The 25,474-nt window shown below is 35.7% G+C and overlaps 1 protein-coding gene across 1 annotated transcript; it reads left to right on the forward strand.

The window, feature by feature from the left end:
- Nucleotides 1-952: 952 nt before the first annotated feature.
- On the forward strand, nucleotides 953-16,854 carry ABHD13 (abhydrolase domain containing 13). The gene is made up of 2 exons (XM_003270173.3): nucleotides 953-1,233; nucleotides 11,769-16,854. Exon 2 carries the CDS (start codon nucleotides 11,789-11,791, stop codon nucleotides 12,800-12,802), a length of 1,014 nt encoding a protein of 337 aa, XP_003270221.2. The 5' UTR covers nucleotides 953-1,233; nucleotides 11,769-11,788; the 3' UTR covers nucleotides 12,803-16,854.
- The last annotated feature ends 8,620 nt before the right edge of the window (nucleotides 16,855-25,474 follow it).

Consider the following 25,474-nt stretch of genomic DNA (forward strand, 5'->3'; position numbering starts at 1 on the left):
ATCGCTTGAACCCGGGAAGGGGAGGTTGTGGTGAGCCGAGATTTTGCCATTGCACTCCAGCCTGGGCAACAAGAGCGAAACTCCGTCTCAAAACAACAACAAAACAAAAACAAAAATTAGCGGGGCGTGGTGGAGGGCACCTGTAATCCCAGCTACTTGAGAGGCTGAGGCGAGAGAATCGCTTGAACCAGGGAGGCGGAGGTTGCAGTGAGCCGAGGTCACGCCATTGCACTCCAGCCTGGGAGACAAGAGCGAGGCTCCGTCTCAAAAGGAAAAAAAAAAAAAAAACACCCACAAATTTATGAAATATCCTCCGTATATATAAAATAGGGGACATAGAATAAGGAAAGCCCAAGGGAGGGGGAGGCACACATCTGTAAACAAGTGTGTACACTTCAGTGCGTAGGGGGGTTGACAGTGAAGCTAATGAAGCCCAAGTTTTAAGGGCCCATTTTTGTGGTGAACACTTCCAAGGCCTTGAGAGGGGCCCTAACGAGGTGTCCCTATGGTCGTGTACCTCGGTAAAATTTGCAAACATAAGATAATTTTACATTATTTTTCTTTCAAAGGGCTCTCCAAATGGCACAAGGTTCAGGCCTCACAAAACCTGCATTCGCCTTTGACAGTCCACTCTGGTAGAGGTAAAAGGAGAAAGTTACGGAAGCGCTTTAAATCCGGGACCTCATTGTGACACCCCTAACAACCCTATTAGGCAGAACAAATTCCTCCGCAAACCTGCGGCTTGCAGAGCGGTGGTGGACAACCGAGCTCATCGGGTCCGGCACCTCTTCACCCCGGAGGCCTCGGGTACGGAACTGCAGGGAGTCCTGGTGCTCGGAGAAGGGCGCAAGGTCAAGATCCCCAGGTCCTGGAGCGGGGAGCCGGGCCCACGCCGCCGAGGTATCTTTTCCGTCCGGGCCACCGTCGCGGGGGCTCCCAGGCAGCGGCTTCTGCGCATGCTCAGGAGACCGGGCAGGGTTCCCACTCCGGGAGCGGAGACAGAGAACAGGTTATGTGGGAGCCGGCGGGGGCATTTGCCGGCAACACCCGAGCGGGGGCCGGAAGTGGGGCCACAGCTCGCCGCAGGAGCTCCGGGCTAGACCGTGGCTACGGCAGCGGCCCCTGGGGTGGAGGAGGATGATGAGGAGATACGGAAGCGACGCGGGGGTACGCTGCTGCGCGGCGCCCGGTTTCGTGCCCGCGGCCGACTGCGCAGCCTGTCCGCAAGTCTGAGTAAGTGAGGTTCGGGGACCTCGAGCCCGCGGGGCCCGAGCGCCGGTCCGCGCCTTCTAGGAGGGTCGCGGGGAGCCGCCGGCTCCTCCAGGCGGGCGCTAAACCCTCCCGGGAGGCCGTTGGGGGAGCCCCGGGGCTAGTGCGGCTTCCCGGGGAGGGGGGGGTCGTACGGGGGCCGAGCGCCGGGGGTTGTGGAAGACCAGCCCGGGGCGCCGTGTCTGTCCGGGTTGCAGCCCTGCCGGCCGCCCCGACTCCGCTCACCCCTCACCAGGGGCAGCCAACTGAAGCCACATACCTGTTTTGGAAACTAAGGTGCGCGCGTTGCCAGAGGCTCGCCGGGTGTCGTTTTGTAATTGGAACCTAAAACGTATCTTAGTATTCTATGTCTATTGTATTTCCAGTAATGTGTACAAACCTACGATCCTTAAAATCCAACCCACCGCTCCCCCACCCTCCCGCACAGACAGGAAAAGTAAAATAGAATAATTCCAGCTACTAGGTTGGAGAGAGGGAGAGCCCCGATCTAATCACGTCAGTGACAGGTTTAGACCTGTGAATATCATGGCAGGAAGTTCTGGGGTATTCAGGAAACATCAAAAAAGCACCCCATACAATCGAAGTCAATTTTGCTGTAGATTTTAGTCAACATTTAAGTAAAATGAGTTACTAGTATTACTGCCCAAGGTATCAAAACCAAAAGAAAGTCCGTCCCCATTTAACAACTCTTATTTGTGTTTACTATGTGATGGTAACTGGATGGAAAGATGAGTATATTGGCTTTGTGTGTTGATATTGGATTTTCACTGATCTCTTTTGACGGGAAAGGGTTCGTGGATCAATACTTACTTGTATGCATGCTTAGGGAAATCACTCGTCTTTGACTAAAATATCAAATTTTATTTTACTGTGTAAGATTTCATGATTGCCCATTTAGTGTTAATGTCATGATATCCTAAGACATCAGCTGCTCAATTAAATAATTGTTAATAGAGGCCCACTATGTATCAGGCACTGCTGCGTACTGAAAGTGTTGGGTTGAATAATAGGGTGAGGTCTCTGTCATTGAGGAACTCACAGCCTGTGTAAGCAGCTTAATTACACTGTAATAGTAACTTCTGCCACGTAAGTTTGCACAAACTACAGAATATGGAATGGATGGCAGGAGGGAATAGGGGTCCAAGGAAAGCTTTCTAGAGGATCTACTGCCTGAGTTTGGTCTTAACAGAAAAAGAGTGCATTGCTCTGATTACTTCCTGTGTTCAGATACGGTACCTCTAGGGAATCATATCCATTATTTAATCCAGGACTAATAGGGCTTCTGGTTGTCCTTCCTTTCACATACTCTGCTATAGTACATAATTAAGTAATTTAAATTTTGTCTCATAGAAGTAGCTGCACTTAACACACTATTACATTTTATCTCAACAGTAGTTCAGTTTAATCTTTCATCCTTCTTTTACATATGAGGAAATATATAGAGAGGCTAAGTGAGTTGGCAAAAGCTACCTATCTATTAACAGACCATGACCCCAAAGACTGTCTCCTTTCCATTGCACCACACTGCCTCCCATTGATAGTTAACTTGGAGTGATGAAAGCAAGCCAGGTACCTACAGGTAGCTCTTGGCACGCTGACCTCTTCTTGGGCACATCAAAGACCTCTTGGCATGTGAATAAGAGGGTTTACTAACCAAATTGCCCTGGGCTGCCAATATGACTTAGTGATAGGCACAGGAAACTGTTGGATCTAATATTTTCCCATGACCTCTCCTCATAACTTATCTCAGGGGAATCTATTTCTGTTTCTCTGTTTAATGTATTACCCAGATTCTGAAATCTTTCTAATCCTTGTTTAGTTGCCCCAGGAAAGTCTTAAGACCTTTAAATAGCCTTTCTTCGTGTAGACTTAAAAAATGCTCTAGTTCTTCTAAGTAAGATATTTTTCCTCAAATGACAGATTTTGTAATACATTATTACATTTTATGTTTCTGTTTCACATGGTGTGAACTCCTACAACAGTGTATTCTGCTGAAATCCCTTGCAAAGATGTAGTATTTCCAGTACATGGACTACATGCATTTATGAGCTAGCCTGAGAATCTAGATACTTCTAGTGAGGCTTCTAGTTGTGCTTACTTTCACATGCTCCATGTTATATAACACTGGTTTTATACAAAACAAATATTCTAAGTTTCATCCATCTAGTTTATAGGTAAAGTTTTAGAACATTGCCCGTTTATAAATTGGAAACTTTGTGAATTTCATTATCAGTCTAGCATCACTACAGTTTTAGCTTGTGGATTTTTTTCTAAACATTTCAGATATTTATAATCCCAGAACAAATTGTGGTTGGCTTCCATAGTAACAACAATAATCTCTCATTTTACTTCTGCCAGAGTTGACTCTATTTGCCAAGATTTTCAAGCACGAGAAAGCTACTAAGTTGCTGCCTGGTATAATTTTTGAGCTATCTGCTCATACAGATTTAAATCCTAGTTAAAAATGCTGTCTGAACTATCCAGTTATTATCCAGCATCTCCATAGGCACTTACTGTTCATTTGTCCCATAGGACTATTAATACACACTTTTTCATTATTGATGGCATGTGGGTAACCATTAGGGAAATAGATAATTCATTCTGTGGTGTCTCCAACACCTTGATAGCAGCTATTTGTGTTTCCATTTCAGCTGTGCAGCTGGCATGGTTTCTTAACTTCCCAATGCTTAACAGAAGAGGAGAGAGATTGATATGAGAATACTGAATCTGAGTTCCACCTTACTTCACATGTGATTGGAAGCTGTGATTCACCCAGAGTAATTAATGAGCATCATGGGGTGTGGGGTCCTCATTCTCTGCTGGGATGTGGATGTCGGCATTGACACACGAACTCCCTTTCCACTTTTTACAGTCTTCACTTGAACCTGCACATTGTTCTTTCCACTTGTAGGCATCTTTTTTTTTAAAATATAAACAGTTTTTATTTTTAAACAAGCTGTTCCCAAAATTATCAATTTAGGATGGACTTAAAGATCTTTAAAGAAATAATAGTGCATTTATGACTTAGGAGTTTTAATTGTATTTGAAATTGTTTAGCCTTTTGCCACATTGTTTTTGGGAAATTCATTGTAATTCACCTATGGGTAATGCACTTTTATGTATTTTTAAAAGACTATTTGCTGGTGGCAGAATCCGTAACTCGATATACAATATGCAATACAATGCACACTTTTTTTTTTTTTTTTTGAGATGGAGTCTCACTGTGTCACCCAGGTTGGAGTGCAGTGGCACGATCTCAGCTCGCTGCAACCTCGACTTCTGGGTTCAAGTGATTCTTGTGCCTCAGTCTCCTTACTAGCTGGGATTACAGGCACGCGCCGCCATGCCCGGCTAATTTTTTGTAATTTTTAGTAGAGATGGTGTTTTACCGTGTTGCCCGGACTAGTCTCAAACTCCTGAGCTCAGGCAATCCACCTGCCTTGGCTTCCTAAAGCACTATGATTACACGCATGAGCCACCACGCCTGGCCCAATGTACACTTTTTAATTAAAAATAATTAGAGTAACTAGAATTTAATTTGTAGGGCAGTTCTGACCTTCATTAAATGTTATCTATGGTATAATAGATTTGTCTAGTTTACTCTCCTACTAACCTTACGGCAATAATTAAAATGTATTTACTCCTATACTTTTGAGTTTCAGTTCTTGATATATATGAGTTTTTATTTTTAATTTTTGGAGCAAATATTACTGGGTAAAATCCTTAAATATATTTATATATGTTATAATGCAGAAAGGATTTAAATAAATGTAATATATCTTTCTTAATTTGAAGAAGGCAAGTCTCTGGGGCATAAGGTGCAATACAGTTATATGGTTAAATAGTGTGGAACCGTGGATCTCAAGCTTTTTGGTCTCAGACCCCTTTACATTTTAGAAATGTAAAGATCCCAAAGATTTTTTTGTATGTATGTGGATTATATAGATATTTATTGTGTTAGAAATTAAAACTGGAAGTTTATAAAGTGTATAAATTAAAACTGGAAGTTTTAATTCATTTAAAAATAGCAGTAGTAAGTTCATTACATACTCACATAAATAAAATTTTATATAAAACAATTGTAATTACAAAAAATAGAGGTGTGGGATTATATTTTTGTAATTATCTTTAATGTCTGCCTCATAGAAGACAAGCAGATTATTAGGCTCTTTAAGTGAAACGTGAAGAAAGTTAGGCTCACACAAATTTGTAGTTGTAAAGGGAAGAGTATTGTAATAGAGAATTGTGGATACTCTTTGGTACGGCTCCATCACCCAACAGGAGGCACTTCCTTAAAGGTCAGTTATATCGTGCCATCTGAAACCTACATCAGAGAAATTTTTGTCTCTTGTTACATCAAAATCTGTTGGTTTGTAGTGAATTTTTTACTCATGTTTGCTTGATTTTGTGACACCATTCACTGGTCATTTGGAATATATTGGTTTATTGAGTTATGCAGATTCTTCCAAATGGTGACACATTTAATATTAATAGATTACCACAGTGCCATCAAAAAGGTCTCTTAAGTGTCTAGGAGCTATTAGCAACCTCATTCATTTTCTAGTAAATATCTGCCAGACCTCTAAGTCTGAACAACCATAGTTTGTCAGTTGTCTTTTTAAATAAAAATGTTGTCACCTGAACAAAGCAGCTAGTTCAGCTCACAATTCAAATATATTTCAATACACAGCACAAAATGCTTTATGTGCACTTAAGTGTTGTCACACATTTGTCACGCAATGTGTTAAAAAGATATGTACTTGTTAATTGAGATAAAATAATTTTTACTGCTGCTTCTTTGACATTATTAGGTAAAACTGGATTATTCCCTTATTTACTGTCAGCTCATGGTGATAAAGAATACAGTGACTCCCAACACGTGAGGCTACTACCTTGATTCTTGTAAAGGCACCAGCAATTTTACCCATCATTGCTTATGCATCATTAGTGCAAATGTCAAACAGTGAAAAAAGTAAATGATATTTTAGTATGATTATGAGCATAATATTGATCTTGTGGACCCCATTAGAGGGTCTTGGGGACCCTCAGGTTTCTGACCACCTTTTGAGAACCACTGGCATAGAAAGATCTCAGATTTAATAGAGCCCTCAAAGTTCATCCAGTTTAACAGCTCTAAATTCCTCTATGCTATCTTTGCCAAGTATTTATTTAGATTATGCTGAATACTTGCAGTTTCTGTGAATAATTGTGCTAAATGAATAAAAATAAGTGTCACAGACAGCTGTTTGATGGAAAGTAATAGAGATTCTTAATCCTGGAGTTACATTTTGTCCTGCTTTTAAAACATTGCATAAGTTTCCACTTGGTTTCTCTAAGTAATCAACCTTGATGAAATCCAGAGACTACTAAAATTATGTTGTGAAGGAAAGATATGGCTAAGGTTTTGATTTTCCTTTGCTATATGTAATGACAATTGTCATATTTCTTTGATTTTTCTTTGCTCTATAATTAAATGAACTTATGTTAGATATGTAGTTATTTATATCCGTATCTGTCTCCCAAGTACCTCAAGAGTTGCTTGAACATTACTGAGTAGATCACAAGCTACTTGAGAGCAAGGACTGTATAGTTTACTAGGATGCATTGGAATCTGATGACCATCTCTTCCGGAAGAGGCTGGGAAATCAACTATAGGCCTGCTTCAGTGGTCCACGCTGGGTTTCACAGCTCCCCTGGGAGCCTGCAGTGATATTCTGAGGATTCATACCATTCGTAGTGGGCATGACTTCAATATTGATCTCTTTTTTTAAAGAATCAGTTTATAAAATAGTTATTTAAATGAAGTATTTTTCCTTAAAAATAGAACCATTTGTGATCCTATATGAACACAGGAGATGATTAGTAGACATCAGATAAGCATGGCTATCACTCATGCCATTAGCTGACTTACCATTCAGCTAACACTGTTAGCCAGCAAGGTGGTCTGAGAGCTTTACAGTTCTAGATTGGTCTTATTTTTAGTCTCAAATTGTTTATTTTATACCCGTAATGGACTTAAATTTAGAGACAGTAAGTAGGGAGCACTAGAGGTGACTACAACAAGCCAATTAGACCATAAATTCTCAAGATGAGCATCATATATTAAATTGCATCAGATGATCAAACTACTTATGTAGTATAGCAGGATGTCACTAATACTACAAAACCATTCTTGTAAAAGGAAAACAATCATATCTAATTTATACAGTACATAATAATAAAGATTAGTCATGCTTTCAGTAGATTATTTTTTGAGACACACTCACTAATATCAATGTGACACCTCAAACCACTTCATTTAGAAAGCACAAAAGTTGTTTCTAAGATTGATTTTTTTTTCATTCAAATACAAGACTGGTACAGGTTATAATAAACTGTAATACTTAAATCTTAGCTACATATCCCGGGTTTTTAAAAAAATATTTGTTTACACATCATGCTTTTTTTGTGTATAATTAATATAAAGCCCGCAAAACGTTGGGAAGGGAGCAGGATGTGTTTAGTTTTAGATAAGTTTGAAATATCAGTGAAGCATCAGGTACATGAGGAACAGGTAAATTGAGATTGTAGATGAAGAGTAGACTTGTAGATTGGGAATAATTCGTACACAGGTGTGATAATTGGAGCCATGAAAAGGAATGAAATCACTGAGGGAAGGAACATAATAACCTAAAAGAGTGGAGAAGACCTTGGAAAATGCCTGCTTTTCGGGGTATAGGGCAGAGAGAAACAGCAATTTGAGTATAGAGGAGAAGCCAACAGCAAATGACACTTTGGGGGTCTGGTGTTGCAGTGTGGATTGAGAAAAATCCACTAGATTTATTTTAAAGTGAAGTTTACATTTTATGAGAGATCATTATGATAAGTCAGTCAGCAAGTTCCAGATAGTAAATGGTTAAGGAGTTACTGGGGGTGATTAAAACCACAGATTGGTGGGTTTTAGAAATGTTTGACATGTAATACCAGATCTGATAAAATAGCAAACAGAAAATTGAGAAATGGGACTGTCAGGTATTCATTTAAGATGTAGACATAAGGTTAAAAATACATACAATAATGATGTAAAAGAAGACTGGAAGATGAGAAGTTATTGATTATCTACATTTCTATATTCTACATAGAACAGATCTAATCGGCTCTCCCACTCAGCAGCCCTTCTAGTTGGTATAAGTTTGAGTGTATTAAATGCATTCTTTTTCCTGATTTTTGTGATGCTAAGATGTTACCAGCAAATGCATTTCACATGCAGAAGAACCCGACAAATAATACATCTCCTCTGAAGACACGTTTTATAGGTGTTTTACCACATAGAACATACTTGATTGCTTCACTCATTCTTCATGACTAGAAGCAGTGTTCTTGGGGTCAACGGGACATTGATACTCACAAGACCCAGTAGACCATAGTGGACCGTACTGTGCATCAGCCTCTCTGCTTGTTTGAAAACCCAACATGTCAGTGTTAGGTATATTGTTCCCAGATGATAGCTCAGGTCTAGTAGAAAATGATACAAGGGTGGGAGTGAGTGCCACCCTGGCTTAGTTGCTTCATGCTCCACAGGAAACAGTGTCTTTTTATGACAGCATATGAGTATAGCATCCAGGACTAAGCAAATGACAAGCCAATTACAAGTCATATTCGATTCAGAAAAGCCCCTGTTTACACTTCCCACTGGGCATGTTTAGCCCTGCTCACTGTCCTCTCAGTCCAGATGTAGCTCATCAGTAGGAGCCATTTTTACTACACTGTTGCTTAGAAACACAGCTGATATCCCACCTTTATCAGGTTTCCAGGGAAACAGTGCAGGAAGGTTAAGGAGAGGTCATTTTTTATCTGAAGAGGGAGAAAGGTTTTGTTAACTGTTTACTCACACTAATTTATGGACAAAATCAATAGAAAACATAATGCTGGCTGTAGGATCCATGCAGTTGACTTTAGTAGAGGCAGTGTTTGTTTCTATTGACTGTCATAACATCTGGGTATGAAGTTGTTTTTACATCTCAGCAGATGGCGCATGGTAATTGTGCTTTTCCGATACTTTCAGCAAATTCAGTAAATTAAAAATCCTTCCTGATATTGTTCACTTGTCCTGGTTCCTTTAAGATTATCTTTGAGATGGAAATATATATCATACAGACTAGGGAACAGAGATTATTAGCAAGTGGGGTTAGGTAAAAATAAGGCTATCTGTGAGGGGAGTTCTTACTCTAAACCAGCAATATAAGAATATCTTAAGGAGAAAAGATGCCCATGCCCACGCACTCCACTACCCCAGAGCAATTTTTATTAACCTGTTCTTAAAAATGACTTTCACTTGATATTACTCAAGATGAATGGACTTTTATTCCGACTTCCATAGTGCAACAACTCATTGTAAGATTATGATTGTTTATCACAAAACAGTTTAGTTAATGTGACTTTTCAGGAATGTTTTGTGGAAAACTGTAAGTTTATCCCGTATTATTCCTAGGCAGTAATAGACCCAAACAAATATGCCCATTTTTCTGATGTTGTTTGAAACATATATGCCCACTGCTCAGAATACTTTTTTAAAAAATAAATTGAATAATTCATATATGTAATTAGATTATTTAAAAAATGTTTTAGTCAAAGTATATATAAAGTGCTGTACTAGACATTAGAGATGCAATAGTGAAAAAGAGAAATACACTTCCTAGCCTTATAAATTTTAATTCAGTATTGTTTGCTAAAATTAGATGTTAGAGGCTACTAAAACAAAAATAACTTTTCAAAGTTCATTAGTTGAAAATTTAACTATGTAAATTGAGATAAATGTAAATATAAGATTCAAATTTTAAAATATGCTTTATTCATGTATTTGGAGCTATTTTATCTGGTTTTATAATAGTTTTTAAAATAAGAACTAATTTGAACAGAACACAGTAAGAAAGTAGTAGAGCCAGAAATACCAGTCACAAAAGCAAATAAAATTAACATGTCTATAACATTTATGAATGATCTCATTATTAATCTTACTTGATACTAATAGATATCTTACTTGATACTTATAGGTAAGCATTTTAAAAATTCTCATTCTACTGAAAAGGCAATTGAGACTGGAAATAGGTGATAGTTATTCAGGGAGGATGTGATACTGTAATAAAACTTGCTACCACTGGGTGGCAGTGTTGATTTCTGGGAAATCAGAGAAAAATTTTGGTTTATGTTCATAAAGGTTCAGTTCATTTGAATAATAATTCAAATGTAAAAGTCTATGTTTAGTGAAATAATAGTAAAAAATCAAATTTGTTAAATCATCCAACTCATTATTTGTATAATCAATCTATAACTTCTTTGTAGCAGTTTGGTTAGTGGGAAAGAAGGAAATGTAATATTTTTAAAAGTTCAGTAAATAAGCATAAGTAGACGAATAGTACATAAGAAAATTTGTAACATATCTCAATTCTTTTGCCTTTTTAAGACAACATGTATAAACCTTTTGATAAAAAATTCTCTTTTAATAGTTTTTACTTTCTTTGTATCAGTTACATATTTTAGTAATCTTTTTAAAAATTGTTATCCAGTGAGTCATTTTACTTTATTTATCTCTGGTTCTCAGAGGATTTCTGTGTATTTGTTTCACACTGAACTCTCAAGTATTTATTGCCTTATCAATACATTTTAGCAATCTATTGACCCCAGGACGTGAAACTTCAATAAAGAGTATATAAAAGATACTGCCGATCTCATGACACTAGCAATATGATATTTATTTTTAATTACATATGAAAGATAAATCATTAATCTTTTTTTAAAACTAATACAATATTAGAATCTAGTGTTTAAGCAAATTATTTAAGTTTAGTATTAAAACTTCGAGGTAGAGGGGGGGATACTTTTATTCTTTCTTTCCCTAATTGTTTTTTTTATTTTGCTTTATTTTGCCCAACTCCTTACCCTAGTTTCTTTAGTTTTTGCTACAGTATATGAAAAAAATTGACAAAGTATATTAGATTGGTCTTGCTATGTTAGAATTTCTGAACTGCCTTTTCAGTGCAATTTGCCCTGGACATACGTAACCTAACAGCAGATGTACCACGATCTCTAGAATCATGCTTCTTTGCCTCCCAGCTCATCTACATTGAGAACCAGATGATAGCCAGTCTACTTATGCCCCTGAGCTTCTGTTTTCTCATTTAAAAAAAAAAAAGGCACTATCACATCAACTTTTTTGGGGGTCAAATCAGTGAGAACATATAAATGAAGATAGCCGGCAGTAAATAAGCACTTTTTAAAAATAAATTAATTTGAAGAATATTAGTGTTTCATAAATATGACAGTGGAGGGATATGGTAGAAAGGAAACTGTTGAGAACAGAAAGGACAAGGGAAATTATAGCAGCTACTTTTGTGGATGGACTGTACCTATTACCATATTTAACAATTACATGTGGCCTAGTACCATAGTTTATTTTATTACGGATTTTTAAAAAAATAGATAGATGTTGAATTATTGATATTCTCCCTCTCTCTCTCTAGGATACTTACAGAGAGCTACCATGGAAAAGTCCTGGATGCTGTGGAACTTTGTTGAAAGATGGCTAATAGCCTTGGCTTCATGGTCTTGGGCTCTCTGCCGTATTTCTCTTTTACCTTTAATAGTGACTTTTCATCTGTATGGAGGCATTATCTTACTTTTGTTAATATTCATATCAATAGCAGGTATTCTGTATAAATTCCAGGATGTATTGCTTTATTTTCCAGAACAGCCATCCTCTTCACGTCTTTATGTTCCCATGCCCACTGGCATTCCACATGAAAACATTTTCATCAGAACCAAAGATGGAATACGTCTGAATCTTATTTTGATACGATACACTGGAGACAATTCACCCTATTCCCCAACTATAATTTATTTTCATGGGAATGCAGGCAACATAGGTCACAGGTTGCCAAATGCATTACTTATGTTGGTTAACCTCAAAGTTAACCTTTTGCTGGTTGATTATCGAGGATATGGAAAAAGTGAAGGAGAAGCAAGTGAAGAAGGACTCTACTTAGATTCTGAAGCTGTGTTAGACTATGTGATGACTAGACCTGACCTTGATAAAACAAAAATTTTTCTTTTTGGCCGTTCTTTGGGCGGAGCAGTGGCTATTCATTTGGCTTCTGAAAATTCACATAGGATTTCAGCCATTATGGTGGAGAACACATTTTTAAGCATACCACATATGGCCAGCACTTTATTTTCATTCTTTCCGATGCGTTACCTTCCTTTATGGTGCTACAAAAATAAATTTTTGTCCTACAGAAAAATCTCTCAGTGCAGAATGCCTTCTCTTTTCATCTCTGGACTCTCAGATCAATTAATTCCACCAGTAATGATGAAACAACTTTATGAACTCTCCCCATCTCGGACTAAGAGATTAGCCATTTTTCCAGATGGGACTCACAATGATACATGGCAGTGCCAAGGCTATTTCACTGCACTTGAACAGTTCATCAAAGAAGTCGTAAAGAGCCATTCTCCTGAAGAAATGGCAAAAACTTCATCTAATGTAACAATTATATAATGTTTCCCTTTTTGATTATTGCATTGTATTTTAATTTGTGCAGAATGATAAAGAATGTTCCTTTTAGAAGTGTGTTATGTCTGTACCTGTCTGAAGAGTGACATTAAACTTTGAAAGGACTTCACTGCTCCTTTACGATATTCCAAATAGTTTTTTACATTGGAAAAACTATAATTATTGGGATTATTTCATACATTTTCATCAAAACTTTCAATGTGGTTATGCATTCATATCTTTAGTTTAATATGTCAGTATAATAGATATTGTTCAAAAGTTTCTTGTTGCTAAAGTGGTATAATCTGTTACACAGATGAATAGCTAGATGTGGAAAGAGATATGTAAACAAGAAACCTTTGGGTATTATTTCTTAAGTAAATATTGGGACAATCATGGTAAGCAAACTTAGTTCTGTAACTGCATTTTTCACCTTAAAAGTTAAATGAAATGCATGACGGTATTTTATTCCTTGAATTATGCAATGCAACATTTTACATGTAAATAGCACTGGTCATATACTGATGTATATGGTTATCCGGGTTATATCTATTTTTATGTAAACTCTATTTTGATTTTTGGCAAGAAGTGAAATTGAGACTTATGTGCAGGTTGCCATTGAATTTTGCTCTGGTGAATGCTGAGATCCAGCTTTTTCTTACAAATAAATGGGACCCTGTTTTCCAATATAAATGTACCGTGTTTTTGTTAGGTACAGTCTGGATCATGGCATGCAGAAATAGAAATTTAGAATTTTACTGCAGCTTTGATGTGCATATTTGAACTTTTTAACATTTGTAACTTTGGTGGCAAAGAGAATTTTAGCTTCTATCGATTTTGTAAGTCTTCAGCTGAACCACTAATAGCAGTCATAGTGAAGATTAGCACTACTTAGAATTAAATTAGGAAGTCTTTTATCATTACAGGATTGTACATACTGCTTTATAAAAATTCTCACATTTGATTTTGAATCCCAGTACCTAGTTATATCTAACCTATCAAAGGAAAGATATCATTTATTGGACTTCTTGAAAATAAAAGTTACAAAATCCAACAACAACAGCAAAAACACAATGTTCTTGGTTTTAATGTTCCAGTTGCTGTGAAATAGAACTCCTACAATCAAAAGACAGTTTTAGGAAGTCTTATTTATTTATTTTAAAAGTTTTACATGTAGGAGTGTGGATGAAGGAATTCTGGAGCTTTTTGACACAAAACCTATTACCACATTTAGCAAGTAAATGGCTATAGGTGGGAAGTAGGATTTAGATGTATAGAAAAGAAAGAAAATCTTGCTTAGAAAAAAGCCCCTTGAAACTTGCAGGATTTACCTTAATAAAAACACACGCTATGAGTCATAATTGTGCCAGGTTGTTTCATGCAGTCCTCAAAAATTAGATGTAATTGAGCTTTGTGTAATATTATGTCGGCTTTAACATATAATATTTTGAATATTTTAGCTATATTTAGTGGCTTTCTGCAAGCAACTAGAACAGAGAAATAATGGGTCAGTAATCTTGACCTCAATTTAAAACTTTCAATGGAGATAGGGCTAGAAATACTTTTGCCAAATAGCATTCTTATTCACTTTATGCCAGTATTTAGAAAAAATAAATTATAGCAAGTAAGATTTCTAAGAATAATGTTTTTCTATAAATTACTAATTGTAAAAAGTCTTGCTTTTTAAAACAAGTTGGTAATGCATATCATGGAAGGCATATTTTGTATGTATAAATTCACCACAATTAAAGACTATTCTTGTCAGTCCTTGCTATGTAGAATGACTAATCTAAATATTAATGTATTAAAAAGAAAATACAACAAAATGTATATTTAGACATGAGCTTACATGGCATACCTTATATTTGTATCATTCTTTAAAGTTTACAAAAAAACACCTTATGTTTTTATGCAATCAGTCATTACACTATGGAGAAATGTATCAGCTTTAGTTCTAAATATGCTGATGAGGTATAAAAGCTATTTCTTCATCAGTATTTTGCTTTTATGCTGCTTTTTCTTTTTGATACTCCAGGTTTATAAACTATCTTTTTAAATTTTAAGCTAGGACTTCAAAAATTGTAGAGTACTTGTTTGCCGTCCCCTACCTTCATTCTCTTAGGGTTAAGGAGCCTTTCTTTCCGCAGCTAAGGGCAGAGGTTGTGCCTAGGGCTATACCATGTCTTTCTTCACTAGCGTCTGTATTTGAGACTGTTGGGTAAGAGGTGGAAAACAAACTTAGTATCAGGGGTCCGTGAAGCCCATGGCATCATTTTTGAAAATATTTCTAGTTTTGTAGCCAAAGCAATTGGTTTAGTAAAATGAGACTTCTTCAGGAGTCACTCCTTCACTGTGGACCCATTGCTTAGTGAGAATGGAAGTATATGTATCTATCTTGTGTATTAACTTCTGACGTACTTATACAAGAGCAGCTATAGGAGTTTACAAAGGAACTTTAAGTTATTAAGTTACTATAAATTTGGAAATCCTAGAGTGATCTTAAATATGGCAAGATACAGCTCATTTAGAATAAAATCTCACATCCATTATTTTAAAGGGAATGATTGGGGGGGAAAACTGGTGAAAAAGAAATATAAAAAGGACCCTAAAAAGAATTCTGCAAAATAAGACAAGAAATAATTTGTGACAGGTAATAGAATACTAGTAGGATAGAAACAACTAGAAAGGAAAGTGTGACACAGTTTTTAAATTTAGATATAGAAAATAATGAGTTAATGAGATTGGTGAAAGGAAATCGTGCAAAACATTTGAATGCAAAGCATTTCTAACAAAAAATGACTGGAGCACTTGCAACTGCCCTGTTTTTGCAATTATGTTTTTGACTGTTAAAATGGATATTTTCATAAAAATGGTGTTCTGAGTTTTGCTACAGGGCTGCTTAAATTTATGATTACCTGTAGACACTTGATAATTACATAGATTACAGCTTTGGTAATATGTCACTGGAGTAATTACGCTGTAATACCTGTTGAGAATTCATACCATCTGATGCTTATATATTAATTTCTTATGTTTGTAAGATTTGGCTTTGTGGGAATAGGTGTGGGGGAATTAAAGAGTGAAGGCCATATTTCATTTTTTATGAATTATCTTTCAAGCTCAGATAGCTTAAGAGCAGTTTATATTAAGGAGACCCTTTTCTCCTTGAGGATAGGGATAGGTAAGGTAAAGTTGTAAAAAGAATGTCACAGAAGTCACTTTTTAATTTAAGTCATGATTGAGATACTGAAATCTTCCACTCATTCTTCTCCTCTCCCATTTTCCTATTATGTTTGATAATTATATGTATTTTTAAAAACTGTGAGAGGAAAAATTAGTCATAAATAACCCCTTTGAATTATCCAGTTAAATTTATGTATTTTCATATTACTCAGGTAAAGATGGAAATGACAGAGCACAGACATTTATTTTTTAAATTGATAGGGTAGAAAATGAAATGTACTTCCGTTTATTCTTAATACTATATATATATATATATACACACACATCGTTTTAGCAAATTGGAAATAATATATTCGTTTGTATGGCAAGATAAATGCAGTCATCTTAATACTAGTCTACACATTTTTGCCAAATGGCACAAATATACCTCCATTTATATTTTGTATCTTAAAATGCAGTTTAAAAATAGGACTATGTATTAGACACTTTTTTACAAAAAGTGCCGTATATACATATGTAACAGGTGAGTTTTATGTTTAACATATTTTATGTTTAACATAATTTATAATGATTTCTGTCAGTACAGCGTATATGGAAAATTCAAATGGTTTTTAACATATTCAAGTATGTTCAGTATAAAATAAGTTAATCCCATTTCATAATGTAAATCATATTTTTGTTATTTGCCATATTTTATTTGAAGTAATAAAATTTTATAACTCAAATTTGAATGTCATAGTACATTGTGTGCTAACCATGGCAAGCAAACATTTAATTTGTTTTTTACAATAAATTTCTTTTAAAATACACTTTCTATTTTTCTGTACTGACATATGCAATAAATTGGTACATTAAAAATTTGATTAATGTCTTCAGATAGTTTGTATTCAATCTTTTTTAAAAAATTGTTAATCTAGAATTTTATGGTAGGACATTAAAGCTTCCTCAATGGTTATGTAAAATTCCTGAATTTGCACTGAAATTAATGAATTTTATTCTAGTAATGGTGTGGATAAAAAATAGAAGTTAGATTTATATTTCCTTCCCCAGAGAGTATTATCCTTTTTACATTTTAATATTAAAACTATACATGAACCACTGGTGAATGACTAATCCCTAATGCTTTAGTTAATTGAATCTAGGAATGAATACATTTTAACTTCATAATTATGTTGCCTTCAGATTTCATAAAATGCTTTTTAAAAAAGTTTCTGCTTTTTTTCCCCCTCTTGTTTGTGTTTTAGTTAATGGTTTTTAATGATCAAATAATGGCCTGATACTAACTCAGCCTTTAGGGGCCTATACCTTGCTTTTCCTAACAAGAAATGTGCATGCTTGAATATGTCAGAATGAGTTGGATAATAGGAAGTGTATGATGAATCTTAAATGGTCCCCTGAAAGGGAAGATGAAGAATTCACATATTGGAGTCCATCTTTGTATGGGTAGATCTGGGGGGACCTAGGGTGTCTCATGTACTACCCTGAAAGATCGCCAACTTGAATCCCAGGGTGAAGTCGTTTTTAGATTACTATTCTTAATTTTGAAAGATAAGTTTTTCCACATTCCCATTTCACTGTCCAACTCTTTCGTTACATTCTGTCACACACTAAAAAGCATGAACAATTAGATCTGGCCAGAGACTATAACTCCTATCTTACTAAGGGGAGAGGAAGGTAAAGAAATTTTTTGAGTATCTTCAAATATAAGGCCCAGGTGCGGATCACGAGGTCAGGAGATTGAGACCACGGTGAAACCCCATCTCTACTAAAAATACAAAAAAATTAGCCGGGCGTGGTGGCGGGCGCCTGTAGTCCCAGCTACTCGGAGAGGCTGAGGCAGGAAAACGGCGTGAACCCGGGAGGCGGAGCTTGCAGTGAGCCGAGATCCCGCCACTGCACTCCAGCCTGGGTGACAGAGTGAGACTCCATCTCAAAAAAAAAAGAGTGTGTGAATATGATGTATTTACAAAATTTGTTTATCACATTGGTTTTTTTTCAGACTTGTGGTCTCCAGAATGACCAGAGAATGAATCCCCATTGTTTTAATCTTCCAAGATTGTGGTAACTTATTACGGCTTTCATAGGGAGATAATACAGATTTTGGTAGAGGAAATGGGGAAATAGCTTTGGAGTTAGTGAATAGGGCTAGAAGAATTTTGAGAAATGCACTACGAAAAGTGTAGATTGCCTTAAAGAGACTGTTGGTAGCAATGTGGACATTAACTGGGCTTCTGGTGTGGATTCAGAAAGAAGTGAGGGACATGGTAGGAGTGCCTCGATCATCAGCATTTTGGAGAAAGCTGAGGCCTATAGTCCGTCTGGTAACATTACATGGTTCCTTTGAATATCACTGGACTCTCACCAAAGGTGCTGTGCTTCTTAGGTCCAGTAAGAGGAAGACAAGCTGAATATTAGATTAGATTAGAATTACCTTGTAAGATGTCAACAAGTATACTTTACACAGAGGAACCCTGAAATTAAAGAGCCCACAATCTAATCTTCACTGTTCCACATATAAAATGAGAAATTTAAATAGAATATATGGTGAAGGAGCCTTGTATTTTTCTCCTCCTTTTTGGATTGTCAAAATAGTGACGCGGTTAACAATTTAAAGTCAAGCTATATAAAATGTTTATTTTTTGCCTACAAATGTGGTTTATATTTCTATCAAATGTCACAGTTTTCTCATAAAAAGTCTCATTTATTGAGCTTGTAAATATGATTGAACTGCTATTGAAAGTGATTCTTCTATAATTTAAGAAGTTGTGTGATCTTGGGATGATATTTCTACCTTTCAGGGCCTTGTGAAAAGTGGGCATTTGGCCCAGTTGGTTCCAGTGGCCACATCTAGCAAGGGCTTTCTTTTTTTTTGAGATGGAGTCTCGCTCTGTCCCCCAGGCTGGAGTGCAGTGGCGCGATCTCAGCTCACTGCAAGCTCCGCCTCCTGGGTTCACGCCATTCTGCTGCCTCAGCCTCCCGTGGCTCGGACTGCAGGTGCCCGCCACCTCGCCCGGCTAATTTTTTGTATTTTTAGTAGAGACGGGGTTTCACCATGTTAGCCAGGATGGTCTCGATCTCCTCACCTCATAATCTGCCCACCTCGGCCTACCAAAGTGCTGGGATTACAGGCGTGAGCCACCGCGCCCGGCCGAGCAAGGGCTTTCTATGATTCCTAGTATATAGAAATCAAAAGCTATTTTAGATTTCCATAAGGTTGATCAAAAGTATAGGATGTCTTCTTTAAAGTACATGAATTTACTTTGAATAAGAATGCTCATTGTAGTACATTATGGATAAATGCACATTCAACTTTTGTTCACCTGGTTCTTTATCTAGTCGTAAGGAAAAAAAGACAATTTGTCAGCAGTGTTTAAATGTATGTGTCTTGGATCAATTTAAATGCTATAGATACTCCAGTTTTATAGTCATATTCTAGAGCAAAGTAAACACTTGGAAGATGACTATGGCATGGGATAATTTCCTTTTTGTAAAAACAGTTTTTACATCAAATGGTTTTACATCAAACTGTCTCTGTTTGTCTCATCAGAGAAGTATCAAAAGAGATAGAAATTATTTTAAATAATGAACTAACTGGAAATTCTGATGTTGAAAAGCACAATCACTGAAATGAAAAATTCACTAGACAGGCTTAACAGCAGAATCAAACTGGCAGAAGTAATCAGCAAACTTGAATATCAACTTCATAAAGTTTATATAAACTTGGTCAAGACTAGGCAATCTGAAACACAGAGAGCAAAGAAGAATGAAGAAAAATGAGCAGAGCCTCAAAGAACTGCACCAACATATGCATAATGGTAGTGCCAGAGAGAAGAGAAAAGAGCAGAAAAAATATCCAAAGAAATAATGATCAAAAATCCCCCAAATTTGATAAAAAACATCAGTCTATACACCCAAGATCAAGGAACTCCAAGTAGGATGAGCACAAAGTGATCCATACCTAGAAACAGCAAAGGAAAAATGCTGAAAAACAAGAGAGAAAATATTGAATGCAGCAAAAGTAGAGCAACTCATCATGTATAAGGAAATCCCCAGTAAGATTAACAGCTGACTAATCTTCAGAATTGACTAGCGGAAGACAGAAAGTAGTGACATTAAATATTCAAAGTACTGAAAGAGAACTGTCAAACAAGATCTTATATTCGACAAAACTTTCAGAAATGAACATGAAACAAAATATTCCTAGAAACAAAAACATAATTTTTGTGAGCAGACCCACCTTGCGAGAAATACTAAAGGAAGTCATTTACACTGAAAGTAAGTAATCATATATGGTAATTTGAATCCACACACAAAAAAACAAAAAGCACTGGTAAAGATAATTATGTAATTAGAAAAGACAGTATACATGCATATTTCTTCTCCTTTTCTTAAATTATGTAAATAACTTGCATAAAATATATTTGCATAATTGTATTATTCAGTCTACAACAAATAAATGTGTAATTTGGTAATAAAAACAAAGGAAGTGGGTAGGAGCAAAGCTGCCATGGAATAATGAAATGACGTCAGATAGTAACGTGAATCCACAGGAGAAAAAAAGTGGACCTAAAATGGTAAGTAAGAAGACTATTATAACAAACTATAACTATACTTGCTTTGCTTTTATCCCTAAGTCTCCTTAGTAAATATAAAATTGTATAAAGTAAAATTATAAGAATTTATTTTGATTTTGGTTTTATAATATGCATAGATGTTTACATGTATAACAATATCATCAAAAGAGGAAAGAGGGAAGAGAGCTATGTAGAAGTTACATTTCTGTATCTTACTGAAATTAAGTTAGTATAAATTTGAAGTAGATTCTGATAAGCTATGATAAGCATGCTAAGTCTTAGAGAAACCAATAAGGAAATCACTTAAAAATATATTGTGAGGCCAGGTGTGGTAGCTCTTCTAGCCCTTTGAGAGGCTAAGGCAAGACGGTGAATTGAGGCCAGGAGTTTGAGAAAAACCTGGGCAATAGCAGGTCCCCATTTTCTACAAAAAAAAAAAAAATTAAAATTTGCTGGGCATGGTGGTGTACACCTGTAGTCCAAGCTACTCAGGAGGCTGAAGCAAGAGGATGGCTTGAGCTCAGGAATTTGAGGCTGCAGTGAGCAATGATTTTGCCACTGCCCTCCAGCTTGGTCAACCCGGTTTAAAAGAAATATATATGTATATTAATACAGTAAAAATAGTGAAAAAATATATACATAGTGAAAAAATTATTAAAGGAATTGAATTAAATAATGCTACACTCAGAAACATTAATGCAAAGTAAAGCAGTAAAGGAGAAATAGAGAAAATAAAAGATATGAGACATATAGAAAACAAAAACTAAAATGGCAGATATAAATATAACTATACCAAATGATAACATTAAATGCAAATGGATTAAATAGTCCAATTTAAAGTCAGAGATTGCTGACAATCAATTAGGGTGGGCAATCGGATTCAGCAATGTACTCTCTAGAGGACATACTTTGTATTGAAAGATACAAATAGGTTTAAGGTAGAATAATGGTAAATGATACAACAAATGCAAACAGTAACTATAAGAAAACTTAAGTGGCTACGCTTCTATCAGACACTGTGTTAGGATGACTGAATATTCCCCAGATGAGATGGGGAGATTATGCTGGATTATCAAGTGAGCTTCATGTAGTAACGAGAGTCATTATGAGGGTACCAGGATGTCAGAGTGATAAGTTAGAGATATGACAACAGAAGCAAGAGATTGTAGAGATATGAGGAAGGAATTACAAACCAAGAAATGCAGACAGTTACTAGAAGCTTAAAAAAGGCAAGTAAACTAATTCTCTCAGAGTTTGCAGGGGAACCAGCCTACCAACATCTTGAATTTAGCTCAAGAAACAGATTTTTGATTTCTGACCACAGACAAGTAAGAGAAGTAAGAGAATGAATTGATATTTTAAGCCACAAAGTCTTAAAAAATTTGTTAGAGTACCAATATAAAATTAAGACAGGCAGGATAGATTGTAAAAATAAAATATTACCAAAGATAAGGAGAGTTATTTTATATTGATAAAGGGTCAATCCATCAGAAAGATATAACAATTGTAAACATATGTACACCTAACCATAGAGCCCTATAATACACAAAAGAAAAACTGACAAAAGTGAAAGAAAAAAATAGACAATTCAACATGTCATAGACTTCAGTACTACACATTCAATAATGGACAGAACAGATCAGCAGAAGACCAATAAGAAAATATAAAACTTATACAAACTATAAACCGAATAGACTTCACATACACAGATAAAATACAAAAAAGCAGCAGAATACATATTCTTTTCAAGCGCACATGGAAGATCTTTCAAGATTCCATAGGCTAGGTTATAAAACCAATCTTAGAAAATTTAAAAGGATAGAAATAACAAAGCATATTCACCAAGCAGAATGGGCTGAAACTAGAATTCAATGACAGAAAGAAATTTGAGAAACTCTCAAATATGTTGAAATTCAAGAACACACTGCTCAGTAACCAGTGGGTAAAAGAATAAATCACAAAGAGAATTAGAAAATGCTTAAAGATAAATAAAAATACATATGCAACACACCAAAACTTAGTATGCAGCTAAACACAGTCATACAGCTTAGTGGGAAATTTATAAATGTAAAATACTGTATTTTTCTAAAGTTGTTAAATTGATGAACCAATATTCCACCTTGAGACACTAAAAGAATAGCAAATTGAACACAAAGCAAGCAGATTAAAAATAATAAATGTTAGTGTTGAAATTAATGAAATAAAGAATAGTAAAACAATAGATAAAAATCAGGGAAACAAAAAGTTGGTTCTTTGAAAAAGACCAATAAGGTTGAAGAACGTTTTACTAGACTGATGAAACGAGAGAGAGAGAGAGAGAAGAATTATGTTAATAACATCAGGAATGGAGGGGACATTACTGCTGAAATTAAAAGATTTAAAGAAATGTAGTAGTAACGACTTATCTGTGGGAGATATGTTCCAAAATCCCAAGTAGATGCTTGAAACCACAGATAATATTGAACCCTTTTATATACTATATTTTTTCCTTGTCATACATACCTGTGATAGATTTATCAATTTGGCTCAGCACAAGATTAACAATATCAATGGTTGGATGTCAGATTGATCTGATAAGCAAGACAGCTACTAATTGACTAATGTGTGGGTATAATATGCAGCACAGGGGATGATTTATGTCATGGGCAAGATGAAGCAGAATCGACTAGGTGTGATAATGCACATTTGTAGTCCCAGCTACTGGGGAGGCTAAGGTTGGAGGATCACTTGAGCCCAATAGTTCAAGGCTGCAGTGAGTTATCACTGCACTACTGCACTCCAGTGAGACCCTGTCTCTGTTAAAAAAAAAAAAAAGTGAGGCAGGATGACATGATATTTTATCACACTACTTAGAATGGTGTGCAATTTAAAACTTGTGAATTGTTTATTTCTGGTATTTTCTTTTTAATATTTTTGGACTGCAATTTACTGCAGGTAACTGGAACTATGGAAAGTGAAATGACAAGGGCAGGACTGCTGTACCACCAACAATAAAAAAATTAGATAATTTAGATCAAATGGGACAACATTTATGGAAAGACACAAGCTCTCAAAACTGACTGAAGAAGAAATAAAATTCAAAATAGACCTGAAACAAGTAAAGAGACTGAATAAATAATCAAAATCCATCCAACAAAGAAAATTCTAATTCCAGATCCTTCATTAGTGAATTGTTCCAAACCTTTAAAGAAGAATTAACAGCAATCCTACACAAACTCTTCCAAAAAATAAAAGATGAGTAAACATATTCCAAATTATTCTATGAGGTTAGTATTAACTCTGATACCAAACCCAGACAAAGAAATTACAAGACAGAAAACTAAAGATCAAGCTACCCATATAAATATAGGTACGAAATCCTCATAACATACCAGCCAACTGAATCCAGCAATACATAAAAGAATCAATTGCCATGACCAAGTGGCATCTATCACAGGAATGCAAAGATGGTTTAAAATCTAAGCATTAACTAATGCAATACAACATATGTTTTAGTCCACTTGGACTGACATGACAAAATACCACAGACTGACTAACTTAAAAAACAGACATTTATTTTCTCACAGTTCTGAAAGCAAAAGTCCATGATCAAGGTGCCAACAAATTCAGTTTCTGGTGAGGGTTCTCCTCCTGACTTGTAGTTGATCACCTTCTCACTGTATTCTCACATGGCTTTTCCTCTGTGTATGCATATATATATATATATATAGTCTCTTACTTTTTGAAGGACACCAGTACTATGGGTTTACAGCCCACCCTTATGCCTTCATTTAACCTTAATTGCCTCCTTAAAGGCTCTATCTCCTTAAAACAAAACAAAAAACAGTTAAAAAACTAGGAATAGACAGGAACTGACTCAATATCATAATAAGCATTTACAAAATACAACAAACATCAGACCCAATGATGAAAGACTGAAATATTCCCCCTAAGGTCAGGAACAAGACAAGAAAATATACTCTTGTCATTTCTATTCCACATTTTACTAGAGGTTCTATTCAGGACAATTAGGAAAGAAAATAAAATAACAAAGCACATATGTAAGAAAGGAGGAAGTAAAACTATATTAGCAGATCATATGATCTTGTACATAGAAAACCATAAAGAAATCCACTAAAAAACATTGGAACTATTATACATATTCAATAAAGACACAGGGTTGAAGATCAAGATGGAAAATTAATTTTATTTCTATATATTATTAATAAAAAATCCAATATAATGGGAAGTATTGAGGGTTGATTTGTTTATGCCAAAAATGATATATTGAAATTCTAATTTCTGGAACCTATGTGTGTGACCGTATATGGAACTAGGGTCTTTAAAAATATAATTAAAATGTAAGTTGAGATCCTACTGAAGGATGAGCCCTTAATTCAATATAACTGATGTCCTTATAAATAAGAGTAGAAGAGACATGGATACATATGCACATAAAGAGTGGAACACCACATGAAGACACATAGACATGCACACACACACACACACACACACATGATCACCATGTGACATTGGAGGCAGAGATTGGAGTTGTGCAGCTTCAAGCCCAGGAACTCCAAACATTCCCATGAATCATTTAGAAACTACCAGTGAAAGTATGGCCCTGTTTCCACCTTGATTTCAGATTTCTCTCATTTAGGACTGTGAGAGAATAAATATCTGTGGTTTTAAGTCTCTCAGTTTTTGGTTATTTATTATGGCAGCCCTAATACAGATAAAGGAAGACTACTATACTCTCCAAAGATAGATCAATATGTTCCTCTATCAAAATCTAAGCTGGTGCTTTGTTTATTTTTCTAGAAATAGACAAGCTGATCCTAAAATTTATACACAAATGCAAGGGATCCAGAATAGGCAGAATGATCTTAGAAAAGAAGAACAAAATTAGAGACCTTATCTATGCTTATTTTAAAACCTACTG

This window comes from Nomascus leucogenys, chromosome 5 (genome assembly GCF_006542625.1).
Source record: "Nomascus leucogenys isolate Asia chromosome 5, Asia_NLE_v1, whole genome shotgun sequence".
In the NCBI taxonomy this organism is placed as follows: domain Eukaryota; kingdom Metazoa; phylum Chordata; class Mammalia; order Primates; family Hylobatidae; genus Nomascus; species Nomascus leucogenys.

Excerpts from the sequence above, each read along its gene's own strand:
- ABHD13 (XM_003270173.3), top strand. The coding sequence starts at position 11,789 with ATGGAAAAGTCCTGGATGCTGTGGAACTTTGTTGAAAGATGGCTAATA.